This window comes from Pezoporus occidentalis, unplaced genomic scaffold, assembly GCF_034315485.1.
Source record: "Pezoporus occidentalis ecotype Australia unplaced genomic scaffold, CSIRO_AGI_Poc_V1 ctg299, whole genome shotgun sequence".
NCBI lineage: Eukaryota > Metazoa > Chordata > Aves > Psittaciformes > Psittacidae > Pezoporus > Pezoporus occidentalis.
In genome coordinates this window covers 108,477-132,932 of record NW_026914929.1, presented here as the reverse complement: position 1 = coordinate 132,932, position 24,456 = coordinate 108,477, and the positions used below count along the sequence as shown (strand labels likewise).

Sequence of the window (24,456 nt, the reverse complement as noted above, 5' to 3'; positions counted from 1 at the left end):
GGCAGGATAAATAACCCAATGTTTTTTGTGAGCATGAGGGCTTACTTAGGAAATGGAGGGGAGAAAGGTATTAGAACTGTAGTAAGTAGTATATTCACTCACAGTCAGTCCATGTGTCTTGAAGTCAGAAGATCTTGCGCTAACTGGAGCACTGGAACATCTTGGAATGGTTCCTATGATCCCAGCCTGATCCTGAGCTCTTCTCTTGGGGCTCAAAAAAAATCCAGTTACAACCTGCATCCACCTCCTTGACTGAGGAAGCAGAAGGGCTGAAACAAGACAAGGGAGATTATTCTTGTGGGCTTGATCAACATCGGGAAACATCAAAAATGGCATTTAAAAGCTGTATTGTTGGAGGTTTTTTCTTTAGAGGATGGCCCATGCTGGTGCTGCAAGTGGTCTGGATTGGTGGCTTAGGGTATGGAGATCAACCCTTTCCTGGCAGGTGTGGGTAGTTTAAAACAAACTCCCACTGAATTCAGCGATGAACAGCCAAAGGCCTGGTCAGCTTGGTAGGATGCTGCACATGCCATGCTCCTTTTTCCTCTCTTATACTTTTGTTCCATATCCCACTATAGGCCACCACAAACCTCATCTGGCAAAAAAACCCAAAAACAACAGAAAGGAAGGGAGGGGGCACCTGCAGTGCTAAATGGCAAAAGCTCCTGGTTTATAGGGAGGTTTAGAAGTGGAACTTGGATATCCCTAGAAACAACTTCTCTTCCCACTGTGGTAGGAGTAACTCCCAGATGTGACTTGAAGCCAGCAAATGATCTCAGGCTGTGAGATCAGATTTTGCTGAGTGTACAGGGTTAGACACATTCATTACTCTTTCCAGAAGATCTCCTGTCCAAACCATGCATCGATATTTGATTTCCTTGGGAAATATTGGCCTTCATAAAAGCCTTTACTGCATCTGTGTATAGAGACTCAAAGTTTCAACATTGGCTCCTGCCTTGCCAGTAGAAAGTTGCTTTTGTCATTGCTATTTATTCACCTGAGGCGTGGGGTTCCTGGAATTGTGTGTGCTTTCCTGGAAGAAGTGTTGAAGGGTGGAATGGCTTGTGCAGGAAGCATTCAAAGACTGCAAAGATGTCAAGGAGAGACAAGGCAGCTGCTCAGGGAGAGCTCTTGGATTCCACTCTCATGATAGGTATTTCTCTGGCAGTCATTGTCTCAGGAGCTCAGTGTTGCTTACACCCAGAGTGCTTTGGCTTGAGGAAAGGTTAATGGAAGAAATTGCCTCTGTGCTAGCCAAGAGCAATTGGCCTTTAGTGAAGGAAGCATTGCAGAAACATAGAGGATCAAACTTCAAGTTTCCTTGTGGATTTAAAATCAGAGCAATGCTGTGATTGTCACAGTTCAGTTGATACGTGTCCTTGCAAGCTTCGGATGGGAAGAGCTGTTTAGATGAAGCAGGGACTGACTCTGAGTCTTTACATCGTGATACTGAAAAATTGTGTGGAAAAGATTTGCTTTTGTGGCTGTTTTTCAGCTTTGGGTGGGGTCAGGAGAAGGAATTGCCAGAATTCTCCAGAGCCAGCTCATTCCTGTGAGATTTCTGGTCTGATATTTTCTTGAAAACTCCAGAGGTTTGGACCAGTCTCCAGACTGGATCTTGCTGGAGAGTTTCCCCTGGCTCCTCAGCCTGTACGTGCCATGTTTCCATCTCTAGGGGTGAAAAACCCAACAGGTCAGAGTCTGCATGATGTCGAATTTTCCTCTGAGCTTCTAAATGCTGTACAAAGAAGCCCAGTTTTTGGATGAAGCCAATACTCCAGAACGTCTTGAGGCTCAGGAAAAGAAAATGTTCTGTGAAAAGAGATATATGGTGAGACGGGCTGGCAGCATGGGCAGCAGGGAAAGCACATGGCTCCTTTGCTTCCATAATCCTTGAGGCTGGTGAAACAAGCAGTTTCACAAATGCAGCTGTTTACCTTAAAGGCTCATGGGCCTCTTGAATTGGTTCTTTTGACTTGCACTGGTTAGTAACTTCCTGGTAGTCAGGATGAGGCAGCATAGTTCTCTTTAGCATTGTGGAAGCTGCTACTCAGGTAACGTTTTTGAGTCATAGCTGTGTGCTTTGCACCCAAGTGGGGAGATCCTTCTGCAGGAGAATAGCTGAGTATTTCACTTGTTACTTAACCAGACGTGAGTGAGGGCTCAGCTGCCTGGCTCTATGCTGTTATTTCTGTTTGACAAGTCATCTTCATATTGGATGAGATCTCTTTTTTGAGAGACACAAAGTGCTGCTGCTTCTGAGGACGATACCTGTCCTTCCCACCCCCGGAGCGTGGGCCCTGCAAACATCTTCGTCTCTTCATTCCTGTGACAGCCATAATTGTCTGACAGAAAAGCCTGTGCAGCGCCTCAGGCAGGTAGTGAAGGGGGACAGCACTGTGGAGGATACACTGCCTTGTGCTACAATGGGCTCTGTCTACAGGGTACTGAGTTTACCATTCTCTGCTCAGGCCTGAGGAGCTGGCATCCTTTTGTGGTCAAGGTTTTGAGAACAATTAATGAAGGCTTAAAGGACAGTTTCCAAGAAGAGGATTCGTTCTTGTTTGCTTAAAATCTACCCAAAGTTCTTCATCAGTTGAAATGGGGTATAAGCAATAAAGATCGAGACAATGTTCTGCTCTGCCACCATCACAAGAGGAAGAAGGATTTCTGTGGCATGCTAAGGCTCTGCTGTAATAGTAACCACTTTTTTTTTCATGTTCAAGATTCTGTTTTTACAAGTGGATAATAAGACCACTTTAGAGAACAGCTTTGACAGGCTGCTGATCCTTCCTATATCCCTCTATTCTTTGCGCCCTCAGTGAGTCTCCCAGTCATCCTGATTCCACAGCAGTTGAAGAAAGCACCTACACTTGAAGAATTTTCACTGTAATTCCTAAAGGCTTCCCCCCCCATTTCCCTTGTATGCAAGTGTTAAACTACTCATAACCAAAACTAAAATGTGTGAGGCATAGAAGTGTTGCATATAGTGACTTACTTCTTTTCCTCATTTCTGTTTCTCACTGGGTATTTTGAAGAGTTTAGTTTGGAGAAAGCAATGGCCGGACTTCTGACCTAATGCTTTCAGCATCCCCATAGCTGGGGAAGACGTGAGGGGGGAATTAATACAGAGTGATCTATCCTCTCTTCCTCTTCATACAAGTTAACTCTAATTTTTACCACTGAAAAGCTTTATGGCTCCTGCAAGCAGCTGACTGCAAAGTACGTTTCTACAGAGTACCTCAACTATGGTCTTTTTATCACTGGTGTCCTGAGAAGACCTGATTGCTTGATGCTGGTTTTGCTTCTTTCCAGCTGTTAAATCACACCAGAGATCTTCCTTCTGGTTTCTGGTGTGTTTTCTTTTTTAAATGTAAGCAGGAGAGGTAATTGCTATGGAGCAGTTGTGTGAAAAAGAGCAAATGGGAAGAAAAGAACCAGCCCCTGTTGCAGTCGGTGAGAGAGGAAGTGTCAGGAGAACTATCATTAATCTTGAATCAACACTTATTAAAAAGCTACAGCTTTTTGCTGCATGTATCCAGGAGACCTGAACAGGTTTGCTTAATATAACATCTGGCATGGAAAATTGCTTCATGTTCCCTTGAGATGGCCACAGAAAGGGCAGCTTTGTGGTCTGTTAGGGCATGGTTATTAAAACTACTGATCCAGCTTGTTGGGAAAGGTAGCTTACCACTTCATACTTCTGAGCAGAGTAAACTGTGAGGTTCAGGTTTTCTCTGTGGGTCTTTGGGCTGTGACCATAGCAAGAACAGATCTGCCTCCTGTGAATGGCTGCTAACCATTCCTTGGCTTGCTCTACACAAAGCAAGGTTTTCTCTGGAGTCCCAAGCCAAATGTTTCCCTTTTTTCCTGCTGTTCTGCACTCTGTTATGTATTTGGCTGTGCTCTCTGTCCCAGAGGTGTCTATGTTCTGGTGGTATTAGGTATGAAGAGATTGTCAGGTTCCCTGGGATCTTCCTTGCTGAAAGGAACGATGGAAATGATCTTTTTTTCTCTGAAGCTGTCTGTCAGAAGACTGATGCCATGTGCCAGCTTGTGGCTAGAAGGCAGTAATTTGAGGCCAGCAAATACTCATCTATGTAATGCTTGTATATATGATACAGAAATAGTATTATTCATATACAGTGTGTGCATTTGTGTGTAGCTACTGAACTAATCGGGTGCAGACAGCTCCAGCAGGATCCGAGCACATCTCCAGGCTCCCCTGGGTTCAGTGTTCTGCCTCTGAAGGGGTCAATGCCAAATGTTTCCTTTGAATTAAATACTCTTGGTACATGCTCAAAACCCAGTCAATGCTCCCTAAGAGAGTCCCTAGGCTATTAAAAAGTCCTGTCTGCCCACCTACATGTGTGATCTCAGAGTACTGAGCACTTCCAGTCCCTTCTGCAATGACACAATTCCTGTTTACACTCTTGCTGAAGACCCCTGGCTTACTCAATAAGAAGGTTTGACCACAGAGATGAATTATATACATCATTTAGGGGAAAAGAAAAATCAGTTTGCTTAGAAAAACGTTAGTTTGTAAGGTTTGCAGTCCTGAAGAGTTTTGGGAAGTGACTTAGTGCATCCTGAGCAATCAGAAAACTGTGTTATTGTCATTATGGTGTTGGGAGGTGTCTTTTAGTAGCAAAAACCAAAAAGGGAGACCACGGCCAAAGCAGTTGTACTGACAAAACTTGCATACTCTGAGCATTAATGATACTCCCAACAATAATTCCCAGCAAGACATGATGGCTTAACCATCACACCAGCTTGCAGCTCTGTTGGTCAAAACAGCCTCCAGTCTTCTCCTTTTTTCCAGTACAATTCAGTTAATTATTCCCAGGTCTCCCGACAAGTCTGAGCTCCTGCTGGCTGCTGGAGCAATAGGAGCCTATTGTTGCAAATTTGCTTAATCCAGTATTAGAACTCTTTATTGTCCAGAACAGAAAATGGCATGAATAGTTAAGGAAAAAATGTGAGCTGTTTCCTGTAGGGTTTTAAAAACCCTCTGGGGGTGTGATTACAACATATGCTGGGGAACAGTGCTGAGCAGGGTGGCGGTGGGGAGAAGAGGCTCTGGCAGCATTGACCACCCCATCTGTAAGGCTCGTTACAGCGAGCTGCTGGGGAGGAAGGGGAGAATGGGAGAGCTCTTCTTCATCCCAACATGCCACTGTTTTTCAGCCCCTTGGCCTTCCAATCTGTCACAGTTTGTCTTTGCAGGCTTAAGTGAGAGGTAAAGCAAAACGGACTGAGGGCTGATACAATTGTGGACCCTTTGCTTGGCCTCCTGTCCTCATGTAAAAAGCATTTTAGTTCCAGGTGTCTTAGTTCTTCTCAGACAGTATCATGCTGACACAAGGTCTCAGGCATCTTGGAAGGGGTGGGATTACCCATGTGGGGCCTGGGAGCGTGGAACATTTGACAGTGCTGCGACCTTTCTAGAGATACAAATCAGCTTGTCAAAACTCAGGAAGCCACTGGGAAGTTCTGGACTGTATTTGAAATGAAGGACAGTTCAGGGTGTTCTTGTAGCCCTGTCTCTGGAGAGACCTTGGAGCTATATTGTGGCTTTGCCACCAGCCTGTTAACTGGCCTCATCTCTTGCTGTTCCTTTCACATCTGTAGTGAAACTGAACTGTGATGTTCTTACTGTGCACTTACTTTGTCTTTGTTGCAGGACTATAGTTGTTGGATAATTTCTTCTCTTGTAAAAGTCCAGCTTTTCTTGCTGATGCCCCTCAAGAGTTCTTACAACATCGTGTGCTGTTCTCTCAGCCAGCGTGGGCAGGATATGGCACTTCCAGGAAGATCCTTGCAGTGGTGGTAAGGCTGCCCAGACAATATGTAGTATCACTTAGTTTAGATGAATATGGATGTGCTTTTCCCTGCCAGTGTCTGTCAGGGAAGGCTCCCCTTCTTCAGAGAAGCAAGATGGTTTAGTTATTACAGTGCTGGCAGGATTTTTGGGCTTCCAGGTTCAATTTGCTTGCATGGTGTGACCAAGCAGAAGCTGCTGAGCTTGTGAATGACTCAGTTCCATGTCTGTGGAGAGGATTCTTTCTTCCTCAGGAGTAGTGTGGCAATGACAAGTCAGGCCATTCAGCTCTCTCATGGCTTCTCCAAGTGGTTTATCTTGTTGGGAGTCTCATCAGAAAGACCAAGAAACAAAAACCTTGTGGGCGAGGACCTGCTTCTGGTTCTTATTGAGGGCTCCCTAGAACAGGTCCAGAGGCGCAGAGAATCTGTCCTGGTGATACACAGACATTTTCAGACTAGCACCTTTCTTTTCCCCTGCCCCAGTAGTCACTAAATTACATGGAAGAAAGAAGAAAGCCAAAGGAGGTAGTAAAGGCATCAGGTGTCAATTCCTTGTGATGTGTTTGTTACAAGTGTCTCCTACTTATTAAATCCGTTGTGTTGGCTGTTCAACAGCAAAAATGTTGGAAAAACCCTACTCAGCTTGCACTGGTTCCCGTTACTTCTTGGTTGAGGGTTAGGAGCTCAGAATGAAACAAAGAGTTTGAATGTGTTCTGGGCTCCTCTGTCTTTCTGTAGGATTCCTCCCCCAGAATCTGGAAGGCAGCTCCATGCCTTGTTTGAGAAACCATTTTGCAGCTATTTTTGTATATTAACGTGATGGTGTTTGTGTTCTGCTCTGTTCAAAGCTCTAAGAAAATGTTCAGGATGAAAACTGATGTTCCCTCAAAAGCCAGCTTCTCACATGTGGTAAATATGAAAGTCATCACATTCCTAATAGTGGTGGAGGAGTGAGCAGGGAAGTTCACCCTTCTGAGACTCTCATCTTCCTTCCAGGAAGGCCCCACTTGCTGTGGTGGAAGACAGCAGCTTCCTCCCAGGAGATGTCCTTGTTGCAGCATGCCTCTTGCTGTGACAGGATGGCCATGGCCCAGTGTTGTCACTCTGCCTATTGCCACAGTGAGTTGTGTGACATTTTTTAGCGCATATAAATGGCTTTGCTGACATGAGTTAAATGCCATCAGCAGGACAGGGAACACCAAGAATGAAGTTAGCATAATGCACAATGGAGCCATTCCATTTGTTTTGCCAGCTCCATTCTCTGTCACTGCAGTTTGCCATTGACTGAATGAAACCCCCATTTGAAGCACTGATAAAAGGTCTCCCACGCCCTCCAGTTCTTGCTTTCCTGAGGAATTCAAAGTTAGAGACATAAACCAGACTGCAGCAAGCTGTAACTCTTCAAACATGTAAGAAACCACAACCTGGAATGGATTATTCCATCTTGCAATGGCTGAAGTGAACAGGGGTGTTCTTACCTGTTTTGAGCTGCTGGGTTATGTGTGTAACATCTTCATTGCTCTTGGTGTCCGTGCCAAATAATGAACCTGCTTCCATAAAACTGGTGCTGTTCTTTATGTTATTTAGTTAGTATCTAAACTTTGTTACTTCAGGACTGCAAATAGCTCTAAGCAGATCCTTTAGGAATCCTGTTTGTTGAGGTTGTGTTTTAGCAACGGATGAATAAGTATTTGTACATAATCAAGCCATAAAATCGTGTTTTGCAAACTTTTGAAAATAGGTTTTTGTTTCATTTGGAAGCATCTAATAGAAAGGTAGGAGGATGCTGAAGCTGGGCCTCACACTTCAGTGCCTCTCCTTCTTACTGTGTACCTTTGGAGTTTGTAAATGTTAGACAATAGCATTCAAAATAATGCTGCTGATGTATTTGGGCTTCTCACTGATTCACTCGGGGTGAAATGTGTCGGGTTGGTCCAACTCCAGTTGTAATCCAGCAGTTCACACAACAGGCAATGAATCTTCTGAGTCATGGGTAGTTTATGCACGGTGACAGTTAACAAAAATACTGACTGATGAAGATTCAGTTGAGACTTCAAGTGTGCAATGACTATGATCATTTTTCATCTCCACCTTTCTGTATTGCTGCAGACATCACCAGGCTCTTTTGCACAAGTATGGAATTGAAATGCAAGTTTTCAAGTATCTAGTGCTCATTCAAAGAAGGGACTAATCTGCTCTTTGAGTCCATGGGGAATAAGATAAGAAGAAATGGGCTTAAATAACATCCCTTGGAAACATTTTCACAGTGGGGATATAGAGCATTGGAAGGCTGCCTGGGGTGACTGGAGTCTCTGTCACTGGAAGAGTTTTAGAAGAGGGTAGAGATGTCTTTGTGAGGAGTGCATTGGTACTATTGATCCTGTATTGGGGGCAAAAGGAGGAGATGCTTCTTGAAACCATCTTTTGTATAATTTGGTTTATTATGACCATAAATATATAAGAAACACTGTAAACTACTCGGCATACCATTGAGGAGGGTGTAGATGTTTTTCACTTATTTTTAGCACTTGACCTTACAAGACTGAAAAATAACTTTTTCCTTCTGACTTTTGTCCTCTGCTTGGCAAAGATTAGTTAAAAACACAGAGATGGAAAATATTTAAACTTTAAACTAGGATGAGCTTTTCTTTTTGTTGTTTGTTTGTGTGCTGCTTCATTTGTGATGTCAACTCCAGTCAGGAAAAAAAGGTGTAACTAACCTTGGCACCGCGGTTCTAAAGCGCTTCCACACTGATGCCCAAACAAACACTATCTGCTACTCACTTCTTTTTTAATCAGTAATGCTTAAGAAGTTATAGACAAACCTGAAAGCTGTTTCCCCATCAGATAATAAGAAATTCAAATACATCAGCTCCTTTTGAATTTGTCTTTTTTTTAAACAGAAACAGGCACCCAGAAATAACCAACCCACTAGCAAACACTTTCTGATCTGCTACTACGTGTTTAAGCTGTGTCAGAGTGGTGATTTACAAGCATTTCTAGCCCTCAGATCTGAATACAGAAAGGTATAAAATGAGTCCAAGAAAAATAAAGGTAGGAATGACCTCAGCCTGTGGAGACACCATGTCTTGCTTAGCTCAAGGAAGCTCTGGAGAAACAAGATACATTTATTTGTAGTTATTTTGCTACTGTCAATGAATAGAAAAGATCCCAGAAGCTGTTGCAGACTGAAGAGAAATGGCTTTGGGTTTCTAGAAGAATGCCAAGACGTATTGATCACTGCCTTAGTGTGCAGAAAACTTACTTGTTCAAATATTTAAAGTTGGCGTAATGCAGGTTTAATATGCTGTGCTTCATTTCATTTAGAATAAGTGAGCAACAAGCACTGTTGTGTCACTGTGCTGTTCTACACTAATTGTTGCTGAGGGCAATGAAGGTCATTTCTCAGCCTGACTTTACTCTTCTAAGTACATGCTCACTAAGTGCATCTTCTAAGTACATACTCACAGTTTTCCATTTGGGCTGGAACACCCCAGCTAGCTGCAGAGTTACTTACATGTAACACGTGCTCCTTGTGAGCCAGGTCAGTATAGTCTCCAGTCTGCCAATAACTTCATTATTAGTGACTCTCTTGCAGAGGATAACAGAGGTAGGAATGTCCTTGCAAGACGTCCACATTGTCCAAGTTCTCTTTTTCTCTTCCCTGTGAAGAGATCCAGGTTCACTGCTGGTAGCCCTGAATATTCCAAATACTTTGGTGACTTGCAGCTTGTCCACGCGAGGTGTTCTTCACAAGAGAGGGGGTCGCTCTGTTTCTTTTGTCCTTTGCAGTGACTCCAGGAGCTTGGAAGATTTCTTCTTTATAATGTCAATTATTTGAGTTTCTTCAGTCCATAGTAAAACCCAAGAAAATTACCTAACATCTCTATAGTATGGTTTTGATGAGTTAATCTGGATGTCAAATGATAGACATATTAGAAAATACAGTGAATTTTACATATAACATGATCACCATGTTTAATATTATAAAAGGGCATGTTGTGGGCAGCTGAAAGTGTTCAGAAGAACGTGAAGCTGTGTACAGAGGAAGCGGACTTTTCCTAATAGTCTTCAAGAGATCTTCCTGGATCCCTTGCTAGATCCCTTCCTGGATCCCTTGCTGGCTGGGGTCACACTGCTTTACAAGCCAATGTCACACACTCTCAGAAATTATTTCAAAGGTTTTTTTCATGTGGCTTTGTTTGGTTTTATGTCCTGCTATCACTGGGTAATATTTTGCATAGATAGCAGAAAATGTCATTACTGCTCATACCTATTTTATTTGCCTTGTACTGAATAGTTCCTTTTCCATTTCTCTTTGTAGTACCAGGACTTTGATTGTCTCATCGTTCTACATACACATTTATTTCTCCATACAAAGCAAATCTGACGTCAGCTGGTTCCAAGGTGATCTCACAAGTGACCCTTGTCCACTCTTCATTCCATGTGAGTTACATCGCTTTCTTTCTGGAGTTTTATGACTTCTCCCCAGTTGAAAAAAACAGATTTTTTTCTGAATAGTTGGCTAGAACCTGCCTCTATTAATGACCCATCAGGCTTCTGTTGAAATAATGTGTTTTTCCCTTAAAACTCTCCACTGCCATAACAGGTCCTAACAGGCTTCCCTGCTTGGCATCTAGCAGGGTCCTGGAGTGAGCAGCCTGCAGAGGCTGATGCCTCTCCCCTCTGGACAGCAGCATCCTCAGACATGAGCTGGACAGACAGCAGCTAACAGTGTTACAGGGGAGAGACTGTCTCTGTAGGATGTGTGATGGGGCATTTTCATTCACTCCCCATTTGTTGCTATAAAATAAAACTGTAAATAATTCCCAGAACATCGCTAGGAAAATGGGTAGATTTTATCTTTAATAATCAATTGCCATGGTTTGAATTTGTCTAGAAGCACCCAGAAATGCTAAAACCTGGAAAACTCCATAGGTCGGAGTTCCCTCTGAGCCACTTCAGCTCACCACAACTATCAAACCCTCAAAGCCAATTTACCTGTGGGTTGACAGCAGAAAGTCACTTGCTGTGTGTGACACGAGATGGCACATGTGCCAGACAAGCAGAATCATACCAGTGCCACCAAGGCAACACATGCAAATCAACTTTATTTTCAGTATAAATTGGCTCGGTGCAAGAAATGTAAAATCTGTCAGCTGCAGCATTCCTGTGATACAAACCTAATAACATTTACTTGCTTACTTTAGTGACCATCCACACCCCCAGTGCCTGCAGGGCTGCTCCCAGTTACCTTCATCAACTGTGCACAGCCGCAGGGATGGGAAGGTTTTCCTGAACATGGGAGGTCTGAGGTCAAACCGAGAAAACAAATCAGTGTGTAAATAGCCACGATCCTGCTGCTGTAGCACTTGAGAGACTGAGCTACTGTTTTCTGGGGCTTTCCTGACTGTGTCCCCAAGGGTGTTGTGTGATCAACGTACTGACAGATCTCCCAGTCAGGCAGCGGGAATGTGTGATCAGGAATTTCACTGCTTTTCAGACCAACCTTTTCTACAGGTCACAGTTTTAACGTGTGATTTCCTTGAGGTAGTAGCTTTAAGGTTTTTTGGGGGCTGATTTTCTTTGGCTGCTGTAGATGGATTTCTCAATCTGCTCTGTGTCCTCTGATGGAAAATAATGGATTGAGGCTCCTTGCTTTACTGACATGAAACAGCAAAGTCTACCTTCCTTCCATACCATCACTTCTGCATTGCATCCTTCCCTTAGGTGGAGGCAATAAGAACATCAGCCTTCCAGGGCTAGTACATTTGCCCAGTCCCTCTCCAAAATAGGATGTTATAGCTCCTCTTTGGAGTTGGAAGATGATCAATAGTCCTATCCCAAGTGTGAGTGGTGAAACCGTCTTTTGGGAGTTAAAAGAGTCCTATAGTAAAGTCCAGATGTCTCATAGCTGTTGTGATCTTGTGAGCAGTTTTAGGAGGAAAGTCTGTGAGGGATACAGCTATGAATCATCTGTCTATCCTGTGTCCATGAAGAAGAAATAAAAACCCCAATCCAAAAAGAATCCATTTAATTCTGGAATTTTCTGACCTATTTTGGTGCAAGCTGGGCTAAAAAAAAAACCCCTCAAGCTCCTGTGCTGATGAGTTTCTCATATTGTTTACTCCTGTAACATTCCCTGTGCACTGCCAGCCAGGAATGACGTCCACCCCTCGTCCAGCATCAGAGAATAAGAACTTCAGAGGAAGGAATGCAACTTCATAAATAGCAGACCACAGACACTAATGGGGAGCAGAGGCAAACCTGCAGGTTAAGATCCTTTGCAAGAGAAGCCCATAGATCCACACTGCCTGGAGATTCAGAGATGATTTCAGCTCTAGCCTTCGTTTTCCTCCTCTGCATCTCTTGCCCTTTTTCATCATGTCAGCAGCGAAGGGCTGGTAAGTCATTTTCATGATTTCTGTATTTTCTGGACTCGTATGTTTTCTAGACTCCCATGAAAAGTATGTTTTGCAGAAGGGAATGAGGGAGAAGGTAACATTCAACTGCATCCACTGAAGCCTGAAAACGATGTTTAGGGATTTTGTAGTTTCGTATGAAACTTGAAGCTGAACTGTGTAAATGTTCAGTCTCCGATCTTTCCCCCGTTCCCTTCCAGAGCAGGGAAGTTGTTTTTTAAGAAAAACATTTATTCAAGGGCAGCTGGAAATTTTGGTGTGTTTTGTAATGACCTAAAAAAGGCACTTTCTATAAATCTGCATTTTACATGTGATTTGAGTTAAAAATCAGGTCATACAGAATGTCCTATAGCAGGATCCTTAGATATCCTCTCTGCTTGTGCACGCAGAGCTCAGGGAAGCCCTGACTTCCAGGAATGTAGTTCATTACAATAGGGGGATGCTCAGCTCAAAGAGGATATGGGAGATCTGGCAGCCTCAGGCTGTGTACCAGAGATTCAGATGTGTGCTTGTGGAGACAGAATGAGTCTATGCAGAAGGATGTATAGCAATGGGAATGTCTGCAAGTGCCTAGATTTCCTTTGGGATTTGCTCCTGGGCAGTTGAATCATTATTGTGAATTTGGACATTAAAAAACACAAAACTTTTCTTTTAAATGACATCTTGCTACAAGGGATGGAAAATTCTGCCCAGGAATAACGGCAGTTGCCTGCAGGCTTCCTGCAGAGCTTATTCAAAACCTCTGGAGTTAGAAATCATGTGCAAGCTCCTTGTTTTCAATAAAATAAGAAAACATGACTTGAATTCAGTCCTTCTGTCTTAGAACATCACATTTGTGGTACTTTCAATTTAGTTCCCAAACCAAAATGTATTGGAGAGGTTGTGAATACTAACAGAATCCTCTTGGTTCTTTGTGGGGTAGACCTGTGAGGCTTCCAGGCTTGCTTGTCACAGAGAATGCCAGAGTTGTGCTAAGCACGGGCTCACACCCTGCCTGTGGCACTGGCAAACTCCTCATGCTGAAGGAGGCAGCCCCCAAATCCAGCTGATTTTCCCCTGAACATGCAGTGGGAGATGTTGCTTTGTGTCTCTTCTTAACGGTTTGCTTATGCTGTAGGCAGGGTGTGACTTCTGTTAAAGGATTGGTTCATCTAGAAAAGCCAAAATGAGGTTGTGCTTTCTCGTGAGAGACAGGGAATAGCAGAGTTGAGCTTTGTGTCCACTTGGTTTCAAATGGTTCAAGTTTTCTTAAAACTGACATAGTTTTAGAAGCAATGAGCTGCTTCCATTCATTCCTCTTGAGCAAAGAGTATGGACTAGATACTGAGCATGTCCCAGAGGCCTGGGCAAGTGTAGAATCTAGCAGATGGGAGAATAAAGTCATGTTAATCTGCACTAAATGACCTTGTAAAATGATTTCTATCCTGTTCAGCATAGCTTAAACAGGATTTTGCAGTGTTGGATGAGCAGATGGATCCTCCATGTCCCAAACCCACTATTGACCAATTTGAAACCACCGCTACCCAAAAAGAGCCTGTCTCCAGCAGGAAAAGTCTGTCCCTTCAGAACAAGAGAGGCAAGGGCTGACGTGCTGGTTTTCCACGTTCAGTGCTTGGCAGCACGTTTGGGATAGACTCAGCAAAGAGCTTTACTTCAGTGGTGCCCTTCATAGCAGCTTCCACAGCACTGAATTATTAATCTGCTGCTTTTGGCAGCAAAGCCTTTCTATGTGTGAACTGCAGAACCTGTGCCAGATAAGCAGCTACCACAACTGCCAGGCTGCCAGGCCAAGCTGTTTGCTGAGGGGTAGCTGTTTCCTACCTGCCAGGAATGGCTGATTATCACTGTCTGCCCCATCCAGAGTAAACTCTACCCTGTGTGCAGGTCTCTGTTAATTCCAACAAGCTTCTAGTTAGGAACGGCCAGAGACTGGTATGGAGGAGTCTGTATCTCCTCATATCTTAATAATATCTTGTATCTTAAGCTGAAGTTAATAATACCATTGATTTGGACTGCTAATGACTCTTCTGTGTTTTTCCCAACCACTTTGGTATTTTTAGGAGGTGAAGTTGGGCCAGAAATGCTGGAAGAGATGAGAGAAACTAACCGTGTGCTAATGGAAGTGCGAGACTTGCTGAAACAGCAGGTAGGTGAGAAAGGGACCTGGTCCCTCATATTCAGAGAGATCTCTGAATCCTCTGCCTTATGTGCTGACTTCTGCAGCTGGGGGGGCTGCTTCTTGTCTGAAGTGAAATGAGCAATAGAATCATTGCACTGCAAACCGGAATCAAGAGGTGGTCTCACAATCAGATCAGTAACTGAGATAAAGTGGATTCATGTGAATTCCAAATTCTGCTGCTTAGAACCCTGTCTGCTGAGAACAGAAAGAACTCAAAAAAAACCCCAAAGCCACTCACACACAGTGGGTATGTATTTAACTGGAAAAACAAGTCACTTTTTCCTTGGTTTTGTGGGCTCATGAAATCAGTTAGAGTCCAAACTTGGAAGATGGAAGAGACCTTTCAGCCATCTATTAGGGTCCTGGAAAGGGAAGTCATATGGAGTCTAAACAAGCGCTGTATTCACTCTTTCCTCTTGTTGTTTTAATCCTAAGCTTTTCTGGCTCTGGTAGTTTCTTAGGGAATTTGGAACTTCTTGGGTGCTTAGATCTTTTCCCATTTTAGCGAGGAGATGGTGGTTTGCCTGGTCAACTCCCTTTTAAGCGTAGAAAAAGGTTCCATTCTCCCTTTCCCCACTGTGGGAGCTGAGGGCAGCAGCCTCTGCCTGCCAGAGGACTGGAATGGCAGACAGGTCCCTGTGCCAGTGCAAACTGGGCGGCCTCTGATCTGCAAAACCATCTGTTGCGTCGAGCTCCCCTCACATCTCAGGCTGCCGCATAAATAGCCAGTGTTTACTAGGAACCAGGTCAGACATGGTTCCTGGCAGCCTCGAGCAACGATTTCCAGTGTTCCCTTCCAGCTCAGCCCTGCCTCACCATACAGGTTTTCTGTTTGTTCTTTCTCTCACCCTGCCACTACTTGGGGTTTTTTTTTCATCCATGGCTTTTCTCAACAGTGCTTTCATGAAAACTTCATAGGCAAAACTTGCAAATACAACTGGAGAGCCAAGGGGGCAGTTCATCATTGCTTAATCTGTGCAAGGATTTTCTATAGCTTACTTTTCCTTGATTCAGCATTTTGGGATGTTGGCAATACGGATGGCAACAGGCCTGAAAACGAAAGGTCAGATCTACTCTCCTGAGCCAAAGGCTGAAGTATTATTGGCACAAAGGAGCCACTGATACTCATTAGTAGTGCTCCAAATCCTCCACTCTGCTCTGTCACCCTCTTCTAATGGGAGATGTTCTGGGGATTTGGGTTAGATCTCTCTCTGCATTAACTATTCAAAATACAGGATCCCAGGCCATGTTGGAGAGAAGAGAGCATCTAGCGTAGGATGAAACTTGCTCTTACACCTGGGAGCTGGCAGAGACGTGGGCTTTTGTCAGAGTGAAATGATGTCCACCAGGTGTGAAAGGCTGGTCCTGAGCATCAGTTGCAGACAGTGAGGCTTTGCAGGAGAGAAGTCTGCTGGGATTGCTCTCTGAGATGCTGGAGAATCTATAAACATGAGCTTGGGACTGACATGCTTACTTCTGTCTCTCCATAACCCAGGTGAGGAAGTCTGAAGGGAGGAGCTTTTATGAACAGATTATAAACATCCTCAAGGCAAGGGCATTAGGGACAAAGAATGGCAAAAACAATGTCAGAGATTATTCAGATATCTGCAAAGATGGCTCATGGCAGCCTCCCTCTGAGCTTTCCTTACACAGTCTGGGCTGCAGGCCAAGCAGACCTCTCCTGGACTCTAGTTCAGCATCTTTTACAGTAGAAGACCTAAATAAAGTAGATTTCTCTTTCTCTCCAACACTTGTTTGTGTGTATTTAAGTCAAGTGTCTCCTGCATCTGTGATAGAATAGTGTTACCGAGTTAGCCTGGAGAAATACTGCAGCAGGGAGTGACTTGCAGCAGGGAGCACAAGGCACCTCAGGTTCCAGAAAGTCTGTAACGTAGACTTTGGGTACCCAGAGTTACTTTGTCAGTAGCTGTGCAGTCTCAGAGACACCCTGGATTTGGCAATGGGGCTTACAAGTTTGTGTGGGAGCAAAACTCACCCTTTGGCTAAGTGATGGTTCTTGTTTTCTTCTAGATTAAGGAGATAACATTCCTGAAGAATACAGTCATGGAGTGTGATGCCTGTGGTGAGTTAGTGAGCTGAGTCCTATGTTCAACTGTCTCCTCAGTCCTTCATACCTTTGTGTGCAAACAAGTACTAAAAAGCTGCCTGTGACTGTGTCCCCAAAGGAAGTGGCTTGTTTCACAATTACCTGAGTGTCACAGGGTAATACTCAATATTAGTGATGCTTTTTTCCCCCTACAGCATTCTGCACACGTGGACCAGTGTTCCATGCTGCTCTCATGTTCCATGGCAGCTGAAGCTATTACCCCTTTCCTGAGCAGAAGTAGCCTTAAAAAGCTGAATCTTTCCTTCCAGCAACCCCCCAGCATTTGCTTACTTGCACTGTTTCTGAAATCAGCCTTATTGGTGGCTCTGTGACACACCATGCTGGACTTCTCAGGGTAGCTACATGCTGGTGCAGAAAGGTGCCCAAGCACATCTCCTCATAACCCAACCTATGGCCCATGTTCGAATTGCCTGGGAATGCACACTGGGTATCCTGTGGGATACAGCTGGCTACTCCTGAGCCACAGGTGGAAGAGATCACCCCCAAGAGGTACTGCTTTGCTATTCCTTCCATCCTAGTGCTGCCACCATCCAAGCAAAGAGGTTGTTTACGCAGAGTTCAGGAAACAGGGTCATATTTTTGCCCATATAAATCTTGTCCTCTGCTCCCCAGTAAATGTTGTAGGGTTTTATTTCTAAACTGGAATTTACTTCCAGTATATCTAGCTTGCAGAAAGCATGGTTCTTGGAGGTGCTGTTACCTGCCAATAGACTCAAAGGGTGCAGCAATAACCATGTCTGCATTTGGAGAGATTGTTCTTCTGCTGGAATAGAGATTAGCCAAAGCTCCTGGGGCCTGCAGTACAGAACTGCATTCATCCACAGCAATTGTTTTAATAATTTGCTCATAAAACTGTCCTGAACTTTCTCTGTTACTTGATTTCTGCCTTCCCCACTTGCTAGTCTGTTTTATGTGTTCTTCTCCTGTACTCCTTACTGTAAAATTTGAGCCTCTTTTAGTCATGCAGTGAACAACGTGACTCCCAGCAGTCGTGTGCTTCTCATTATTGCTCAGAAAGAGAAACATGAAGAGAGGAAGCCTTGGGTTTAGTGAAGATTTTGCTGCTAGCAGTGGTAGAGTGTCGGCTTTTGTTCTGTTTTGTTTCAGGTTTTTCATGTTAGGCTTTTAAGCTGGAGAAAGTGGGAGCAAAAAGTGTCCTGCTACCACTTGGAGTAGTGGCTGTGGGAGACTTGTGACAATTCTCTTCACTGTCCTGAACTGGCCTTCAGTGAAGTTCTGTGTCCTGTACAGACTGATTCTGCAACTTCCCTAGTGCTGGGGCAGGTCATGAGGACAGAGACAAAAACCTGGCATTTGGCCTCAACCTTTAAGGGAAGCTGGTGTGAGCAGTGTGGCACAGGCTGGATTTGTTCACAGTGCTTTGGAATAGGACTGCAGGAGCATTTATACGGGTTAGAATTTCCTACCCATCAAGCACAGTACGCCATGCTTAGATGGACCATATTGCTGTATTCCAGCCCAGAAGTGATGAATGGCTGAGTAACAGATTGATTTCCCATCTGCCAGGATTAAGGGAGGTTTCTTGCCTTGTGAAGACAACAGGTAGCATGTTATGCATAACATTATGGCACAAAGCCTTATTGAGCCTGATGTGAGTATTTTCCTGCTACAGACCAAGCTGACCTGTTTAACATGCCTGCTTCTACAGCAGAGACTTTGGCTGACAGCCCTCCACAGTGCTTCCCAGAATTAAGCCTGTGTGGGCTCCGCTTTAGGCAGGTGCCTGAGTCCATAGCACCAGTGAGGAGTAGTTGTGAAGGAACCAAGGAGAAAACTGGTCTCTGTGGAACTCCAAAGCAGGGGCATTGCACCAACAACAAGAGATTTGGACTGGAGCTAAGGTTTCTGGGGTTTCTTATTTATTTTTTGTCTGCTCTGACTCAGGAATTTGTCAAACTGCTGCTTCTGGCTTCATTTGTTTCCATTTACAAAACAGCTACAACTGCTCGACCTCAGAAAGGATGTGAGGAAATGTCCTGTGTGTGAAGCACACTGATCCCTTTTGAGACAGTGGGACCACCTGATGCTAGTCCCTGGCGGTGACAGCTATGTTCTAACATTCCTCTTGTCCTGCAGGCATGCACACCGAGGCCACAGGCCCTGTCATCACCGTGACACAGTTTAACAGATGCCTCCCAAACTCCTGCTTCCCTGGCGTGGCCTGCACCGAGACCGGCACCGGCTTCCGCTGCGGACCCTGTCCCCCGGGTTATTCAGGCAATGGCACCCACTGCACAGACATCAATGAGGTAAAAACCCCAAGTGGGACAGGCTGGAGGGTATAAACCTGACTCACTTGGCTTGGAGTGTTGCAGGTTTGGTTTGTGGTTTATAAAGAAAAGTCTTGCAAATCCCCTCGGAGCTCCAGTTCAACAGAAACATCAGTTCGTGGGAAGGAAGTCTGTCTCAGCCTCCCTTGAGCTCTGTTCCATGTGGGTTTATATCCAGCTAGGGATTTCTTTCTAAAAGATACATAGGCTCCAACAAAATAAATCTTTTGGTTTGTACCACACAGGAGGGTGAGTTTGGAAGCCCTGAACAGTCCCTTTTGGCCTTACGATCTTTGAGCTAATGGCTGATGAGTTGTTAGAGATAAGATTTATTACGCATGGAATAGAATCAAACACTTCCCAAATAGTTCCTTCTACAATAAATCTTACCACACTACTCTTAATGCTGTACTTCTGCCTTTAAATCAAACCTTGCTGGGCAGATACTGTTTGTTTTTTTTAGGAAGTGTGGCATTCCATCAAGTTTTCTTTCCCTGTCTGTGCAGAGCTTCACTCAACCGTTAATTTTGTGTGTACATAAGACTCCTTAGTTGTGTGGTTCCCAAATCCCAGTCCTACGCTCTCCGATTAGGCCACCAAGCAACTGCAAGTGTCTTGCAAAACTGTATCACCTTTATACTGTTTCAGTTTAAAACCTGCTGAAAAGGGTCAATGAGAGTGATGATAATCTGTCGGTCACAAAACCATGGGAACCACTCTGCTAATGTGTCTGCCAGTACAGAGCACAAGAATTCAGTGAAAATAACAAAGTGTTGGAGAAAATGAAGCATTAATAGCAATTTTGGAAGACAATTGCTTCCCAGGATAGTAAACAAACAACTGTTCTTGTCTGTCAAAACCAGTGTAAGAAATGATCCAGTTCTCTGGATTCAGAGACTGCCAGGAAGGAAAGTGTGAAGTGAAGCCAGCCCTTTGCCTGGGCAATTGATGTCACCAAAGAAGAATTAGTCCTGAAAGTTGGTTTGTTTTACTTGTCTGCACATTACTGGAACTTGGGGGAACAACGGAGCTGGGGAAGCTGCATTTTCCACTTGCAAGGAAAGCCAGGAACTTCTATGCATTTTTGGTTTATTCTTTAAAAAGAAAAGTACAATAGGTGGCTCTCAGCCAGCAAGGCCTGTTTTGAGGGCTGGCTTCACAGCTGGCTCTGAGGGAGAGCTGTGGGCCTGCCTCACAGCTCTGCACCACCTCTCTTGTTTGCAGTGCAATGCAAACCCCTGCTTCCCGAAGGTCCAGTGCATTAACACCAGCCCTGGCTTCCGCTGTGATCCCTGCCCTCCTGGCTTCACCGGCCAGATGGTCGAAGGGGTTGGACTGGCCTATGCGAGAGCCAACAAACAGGTAAGGTCCGGAAACGTTTCTGTCTCCCTCAGAAGCCATTAACTCTTTCCCCTCTGTAACTGTCATTCAAAAGTCTTGGAGGGACATGCAAGGTGGCTGCATTGTGTTGGTGGAAAGACTGATGCAGTGAGAGGAGAGACTAGCCAAGGATGTCCTGGCACATCAGCAGTGAAGCAACCTCCACTCTAAGACCTGACTTCTGCTCAATCTATGCTGGACATAATGTTATGTCTGTGACACCTCTGGGGCTGTGAAGCCAGCCCAGGTAATCCTTCATGCAGGGACACAAAGAACTCATGCAGCTACTCCCCCTCTGCTTCCCCAACAGCTGTAGACAGGCTAAAGTAAAAACAACAACAAAACCTTATGGTTTATAAGCAGGAACAGCATGTGGCTCGTGTTATTTAGAGAGCTGCTAGCTGGTCACAGGATGCAGCCTTTGACCTTCTTGTTCCATTGACCCGCTTCTATCCTTTTACAGTAAGGAGATACTCTGCCAGCTCAGCTCAGAGCTAAGCTATTTTGCCAGGCTAAAATCTCTGGTGACTGTAGAGGGTGAGCAGCTCACCTGGGGGTCAGGAATATTGCTGGGATCTGCCTCAGGTTTGAGGAAAACTTTGAGTAAGGTGTGTCAGAGGCTTTGCTTCTGCATCTAGTGATGCACTAATTCTGTGATCTGATGGGGGCTCTGCTCAGGAGTGAAGTGAATGTCTGTTTTGTTCTTCCTGGGCAGGTTTGTACTGACATCAATGAATGCGAGACAGGCGCTGCCAGAAACTGTGTCCCCAACTCCATCTGCATCAACACACGGGTCAGTACTACCGAAAGCCTCATGCGGGTCTCTTCCCCAGGCTCTGGGGCCTCTGTTAGCTGTGGAAATCAGCTGCTGAGGAAGCAAAGGCTTGCCAGGACTCCTGTGGTTGTTAACTCCCTATCGCTCTTCCTTGCAGGGATCCTACAAGTGCGGGGCTTGTAAACCTGGCTTTGTTGGGGACCAAGTGAGTGGCTGCAAGAGCCAGTCAGTGAGACGCTGCCCTAATGGAGAGATCAGCCCGTGCCACGAGAAAGCAGAATGCATCGTGGAGCGCGACGGGTCCCTCTCCTGCGCGGTGAGATTCAAACCTCCCCGCGAGCAGCGCCTGCTCATTCCGCCTTCCCTTGCACTGGGCTTGCTCTGCTGGGTCTGCCACTGCCCTCTCCTGGAGAGCCTTCCCCGCACCGACCTGCTCTCCTTTAACACCTGAGCGGCTGCAGTGTCGCTTCCAGCGCTCCCTGGAGACGTGGACTGCTCCTGGCACCTCAGGTCCACTCCTGTGTGTTTGGGCTTTGGTTTTTGCCTTTGCCTGAAGTGCTACAAGTTTGTCAGTCATGGAGCATTACACACAGCTGAGCAGGGAGAAGCACCCTGCAGCAACCTGCAGGAGCCAAGATGCTGCTGCATCTGTCTTTGTGATCTCAAGAACAAGCTGAGAGCTTGTATCTGAGCTATGTAAAATGCTGTTTACAGCATAAATGCTTATTCCAGGCAATATTTTTCCCATAGAGCACTGTGTACCTGGATTTGCAATGTTTCCAGCAGGTTCTCATGTGAAGCCTTCCATTTCGGAGGCATATGGCCATCAGGGCACTCGCTGCCAGCCTCATTTTGTTCGTGTGCTGTCTTCCAGTGCCTCGTGGGGTGGGCAGGGAACGGCTACGTGTGCGGGAAGGACACGGACATTGATGGAGTCCCTGATGAGAAGCAACGCTGCTCAGACAAAAAGTGCCGCAAGGTACGATGCAGTTGTCTCATGTAGCTGATAACAGGACACCAGAGGAATGCCTGAGCAGAACTGGGCCCTTCTGATGTGAGACCCTGCTCATCCTTCAGAAGTCAGATTCCTAACAAGCCCTTTGTTGCTTTCCCTGCAGGATAACTGCGTGACTGTCCCCAACTCCGGCCAAGAGGATGCTGACAGGGATGGAATTGGAGATGCTTGTGATGATGATGCCGATGGAGATGGGATATTAAATGCTGAGGTTTGAATTCTAATGCTTAAGCTCTGCCGTACCTAAATGGACCCAAAGGTCTTGCATAGCAATTGCCTTCGCTTCTCTCTCTCACTTGGCCAAGTGTCTGTGTGACTCCTCAGTAGCATGCTCAGAGCCACACGTCCCCCTTCAGCCCACCCCTGTCCCCGCAGGACAACTGCGTGTACACGCGCAACACAGACCAGCGCAACGCGGACAAGGACAACTTCGGTGACGCCTGTGACAACTGCCGCCAAGTGAAGAACAACGATCAGAAGGACATTGATGGTGACGGGAAGGGAGATGAGTGTGACGATGACATGGATGGAGATGGTAAGAACAGCAGGAGAGCACCCTCAGAGAGGTGCATATATCCTGACCTAAGGCCCAGAAAGCTGTGCAGCACACAGCTAGAGAGCCTCAGGGCAAGTGCCAGCCTTCAGAGGCTTGAGATCTACAGGAGCAGAACTAACTTCTGGTAGGATGAAGCACAGCTCAGTTTTTTAGCTGCCAAGCCAAGCCAACATCCTTCACAGTTCAGCTCTCGCAGGGTTTAACTATCTCTCATCAGGATGGTGCTAATTTATTAGCACTCTTATCGTGCACAATCACATCAAACTTAGGCAAGAAGAAGATCTCGGGCCAGACAAGGACACTACTTGGTGATGTAATTTAAATGGAGGAAGAAGTGTGGGAATAGCCAGGTTGTTGGCAGATACCAGCTCAAGGCAGTTTGTATCAGGGCTGTCTTCTGGGGTGAAAAAACATTAAAAGACTTTAGAAGCAGTGTGTGCACTGATGCTGCTGTATTTGCACAAAGCCTGCTTTCAAAAGCCAGAAATCACAACTGCCCTGGCCTGAGGCACACGTTCTTATTTACAGAGTATTTCTGCACCTAGCACTGTTTGGGTCTGGCTGCATCCTGCTGGCATGATGCACTGCTGTAGTAGGTAGATGCAGAGAAGCAGGAAGTGAAGTCATTCAGGTTGCAATTAGATTGTTCCTGCCCTTGAAAAGGCCCCGTCTAAACCTTCCAGGTCAAATGGCCAAGATTAACCTTGACTTATTTTCCAATTACACAGATATGTGCTTTAGAGGGAAAGCCTCTGTCATGGTTTAGGGGACCACAGACAGCTTCAACTTCATGCTCTTGGCCCCTCGCTCCTGTACAGATGTGATGCTGGTTTGGAGCCACATTCTTCAGTTCTTTAGCTTCCTCTGAGGAGCACAGTTTGGGACATTTCCTCTCAGGTCCATGTGCAGCAGCATGCTCAGACATCCAGCATGATGCAGCCGGGAGTGTTTTCAGATCAGCTGCTGCTGATCTTCATCCTCCAGAGCTGCCAGGATGTAATTGAAATTGTGTAAAACAGTTGCTTTATTACATGACTTCAGCTGTCCTCAGTTTTTGCCATCTCTTACATCCAAAAGAGATCTCACTGCATAGAGCCTGACAGGCCTCTTGCCTTGATGGGTCCACTTTGCTTGTTTTACAGGGATCAAAAACCCTGTGGACAACTGTAAAAGAGTTCCTAACCCTGATCAGAAAGATGCCGATGGTGATGGAGTAGGAGACATGTGTGACAGCTGCCCCACAGTCAGTAACCCAGACCAGGTAAGGCAGTACTCCCCATTCTGCAGTCCTGGGACGGTGCTGGCGTCACCTGCCTGAGGTGCTCAAACCTGGGAACTCACCGAGCACCACCTGCAAATCCCACAGTACAAAAGCGCAGCCCCTCGAGGTCACACGTCCTGGTGTGTGGAAGGGGGAGTCAGAGAGGAACCGCTGCACTCTGGCCTCCTCTCTTCCTACCCTGTTCATCTGGGGTTAGAAACAGCACTGCTTGAATCCATCAGGGCCACATGGAAGTCCTGCAGCAGGAACTCTCCCGCTGTTGTCGGCTCTGTTTTCAATCAGAACAGCCATGGCACTGAGCTGACCCCCCTCTTTGGTCTCTTTATTGCCTTGATTACCTCTTGATCTATGGAAAGTGTCACTTATTATTGCTTTATTTTACTAGAAAGATACCGACCATGATCTGGTGGGAGACGTCTGCGACACCAACCAGGACAGGTGAGAGCTTGCTTCAAAGATTACACTGGGGTTGCATGAAACCTTGGGGATGGGGGGAGAAGAAGGCAATTCCCTGTCAGCCTGGCTTGGCCTTACCTGAGAAAAAGAGGTTAAGGGAGGTGGAGTTCTCTTCATACCTCAAAAGTCAGTGGAAGCACAGCCCATGC

General features: G+C 45.5%; 3 protein-coding genes across 4 annotated transcripts in view; 1 reads left to right on the top strand and 2 right to left on the bottom strand.

Moving 5' to 3' along the window:
• Positions 1 to 1,511, bottom strand: part of UPF1 (UPF1 RNA helicase and ATPase) — a 34,591-nt gene extending 33,080 nt beyond the window's left edge. Inside the window, exon 1 of the mRNA XM_062626831.1 lies at positions 1,508 to 1,511. The gene's annotated coding sequence lies outside the window, so the exon portion shown is untranslated. The remainder of the gene's footprint in view (positions 1 to 1,507) is intronic.
• The window catches only part of DDX49 (DEAD-box helicase 49), a 139,843-nt gene that overhangs the window by 63,141 nt on the left and 52,246 nt on the right, over positions 1 to 24,456 (bottom strand). The window lies entirely within an intron of this gene.
• Positions 1 to 24,456, top strand: part of COMP (cartilage oligomeric matrix protein) — a 36,084-nt gene that overhangs the window by 8,623 nt on the left and 3,005 nt on the right. Inside the window, exons 5-17 of one of the 2 annotated variants that reach the window (XM_062626834.1) lie at positions 10,148 to 10,269; positions 11,984 to 12,227; positions 14,306 to 14,391; positions 16,456 to 16,507; positions 18,650 to 18,822; positions 20,068 to 20,205; positions 20,939 to 21,016; positions 21,156 to 21,314; positions 21,873 to 21,977; positions 22,117 to 22,224; positions 22,389 to 22,548; positions 23,712 to 23,830; positions 24,237 to 24,289. In XM_062626834.1, coding sequence (XP_062482818.1) covers positions 12,152 to 12,227; positions 14,306 to 14,391; positions 16,456 to 16,507; positions 18,650 to 18,822; positions 20,068 to 20,205; positions 20,939 to 21,016; positions 21,156 to 21,314; positions 21,873 to 21,977; positions 22,117 to 22,224; positions 22,389 to 22,548; positions 23,712 to 23,830; positions 24,237 to 24,289 — 1,307 coding nt within the window. In that variant the 5' untranslated portion in view covers positions 10,148 to 10,269; positions 11,984 to 12,151. Of the gene's footprint in view, positions 1 to 10,147; positions 10,270 to 11,979; positions 12,228 to 14,305; positions 14,392 to 16,455; positions 16,508 to 18,649; positions 18,823 to 20,067; positions 20,206 to 20,938; positions 21,017 to 21,155; positions 21,315 to 21,872; positions 21,978 to 22,116; positions 22,225 to 22,388; positions 22,549 to 23,711; positions 23,831 to 24,236; positions 24,290 to 24,456 lie in introns of both variants that reach the window. The other variant, XM_062626833.1, reaches the window with a different exon arrangement.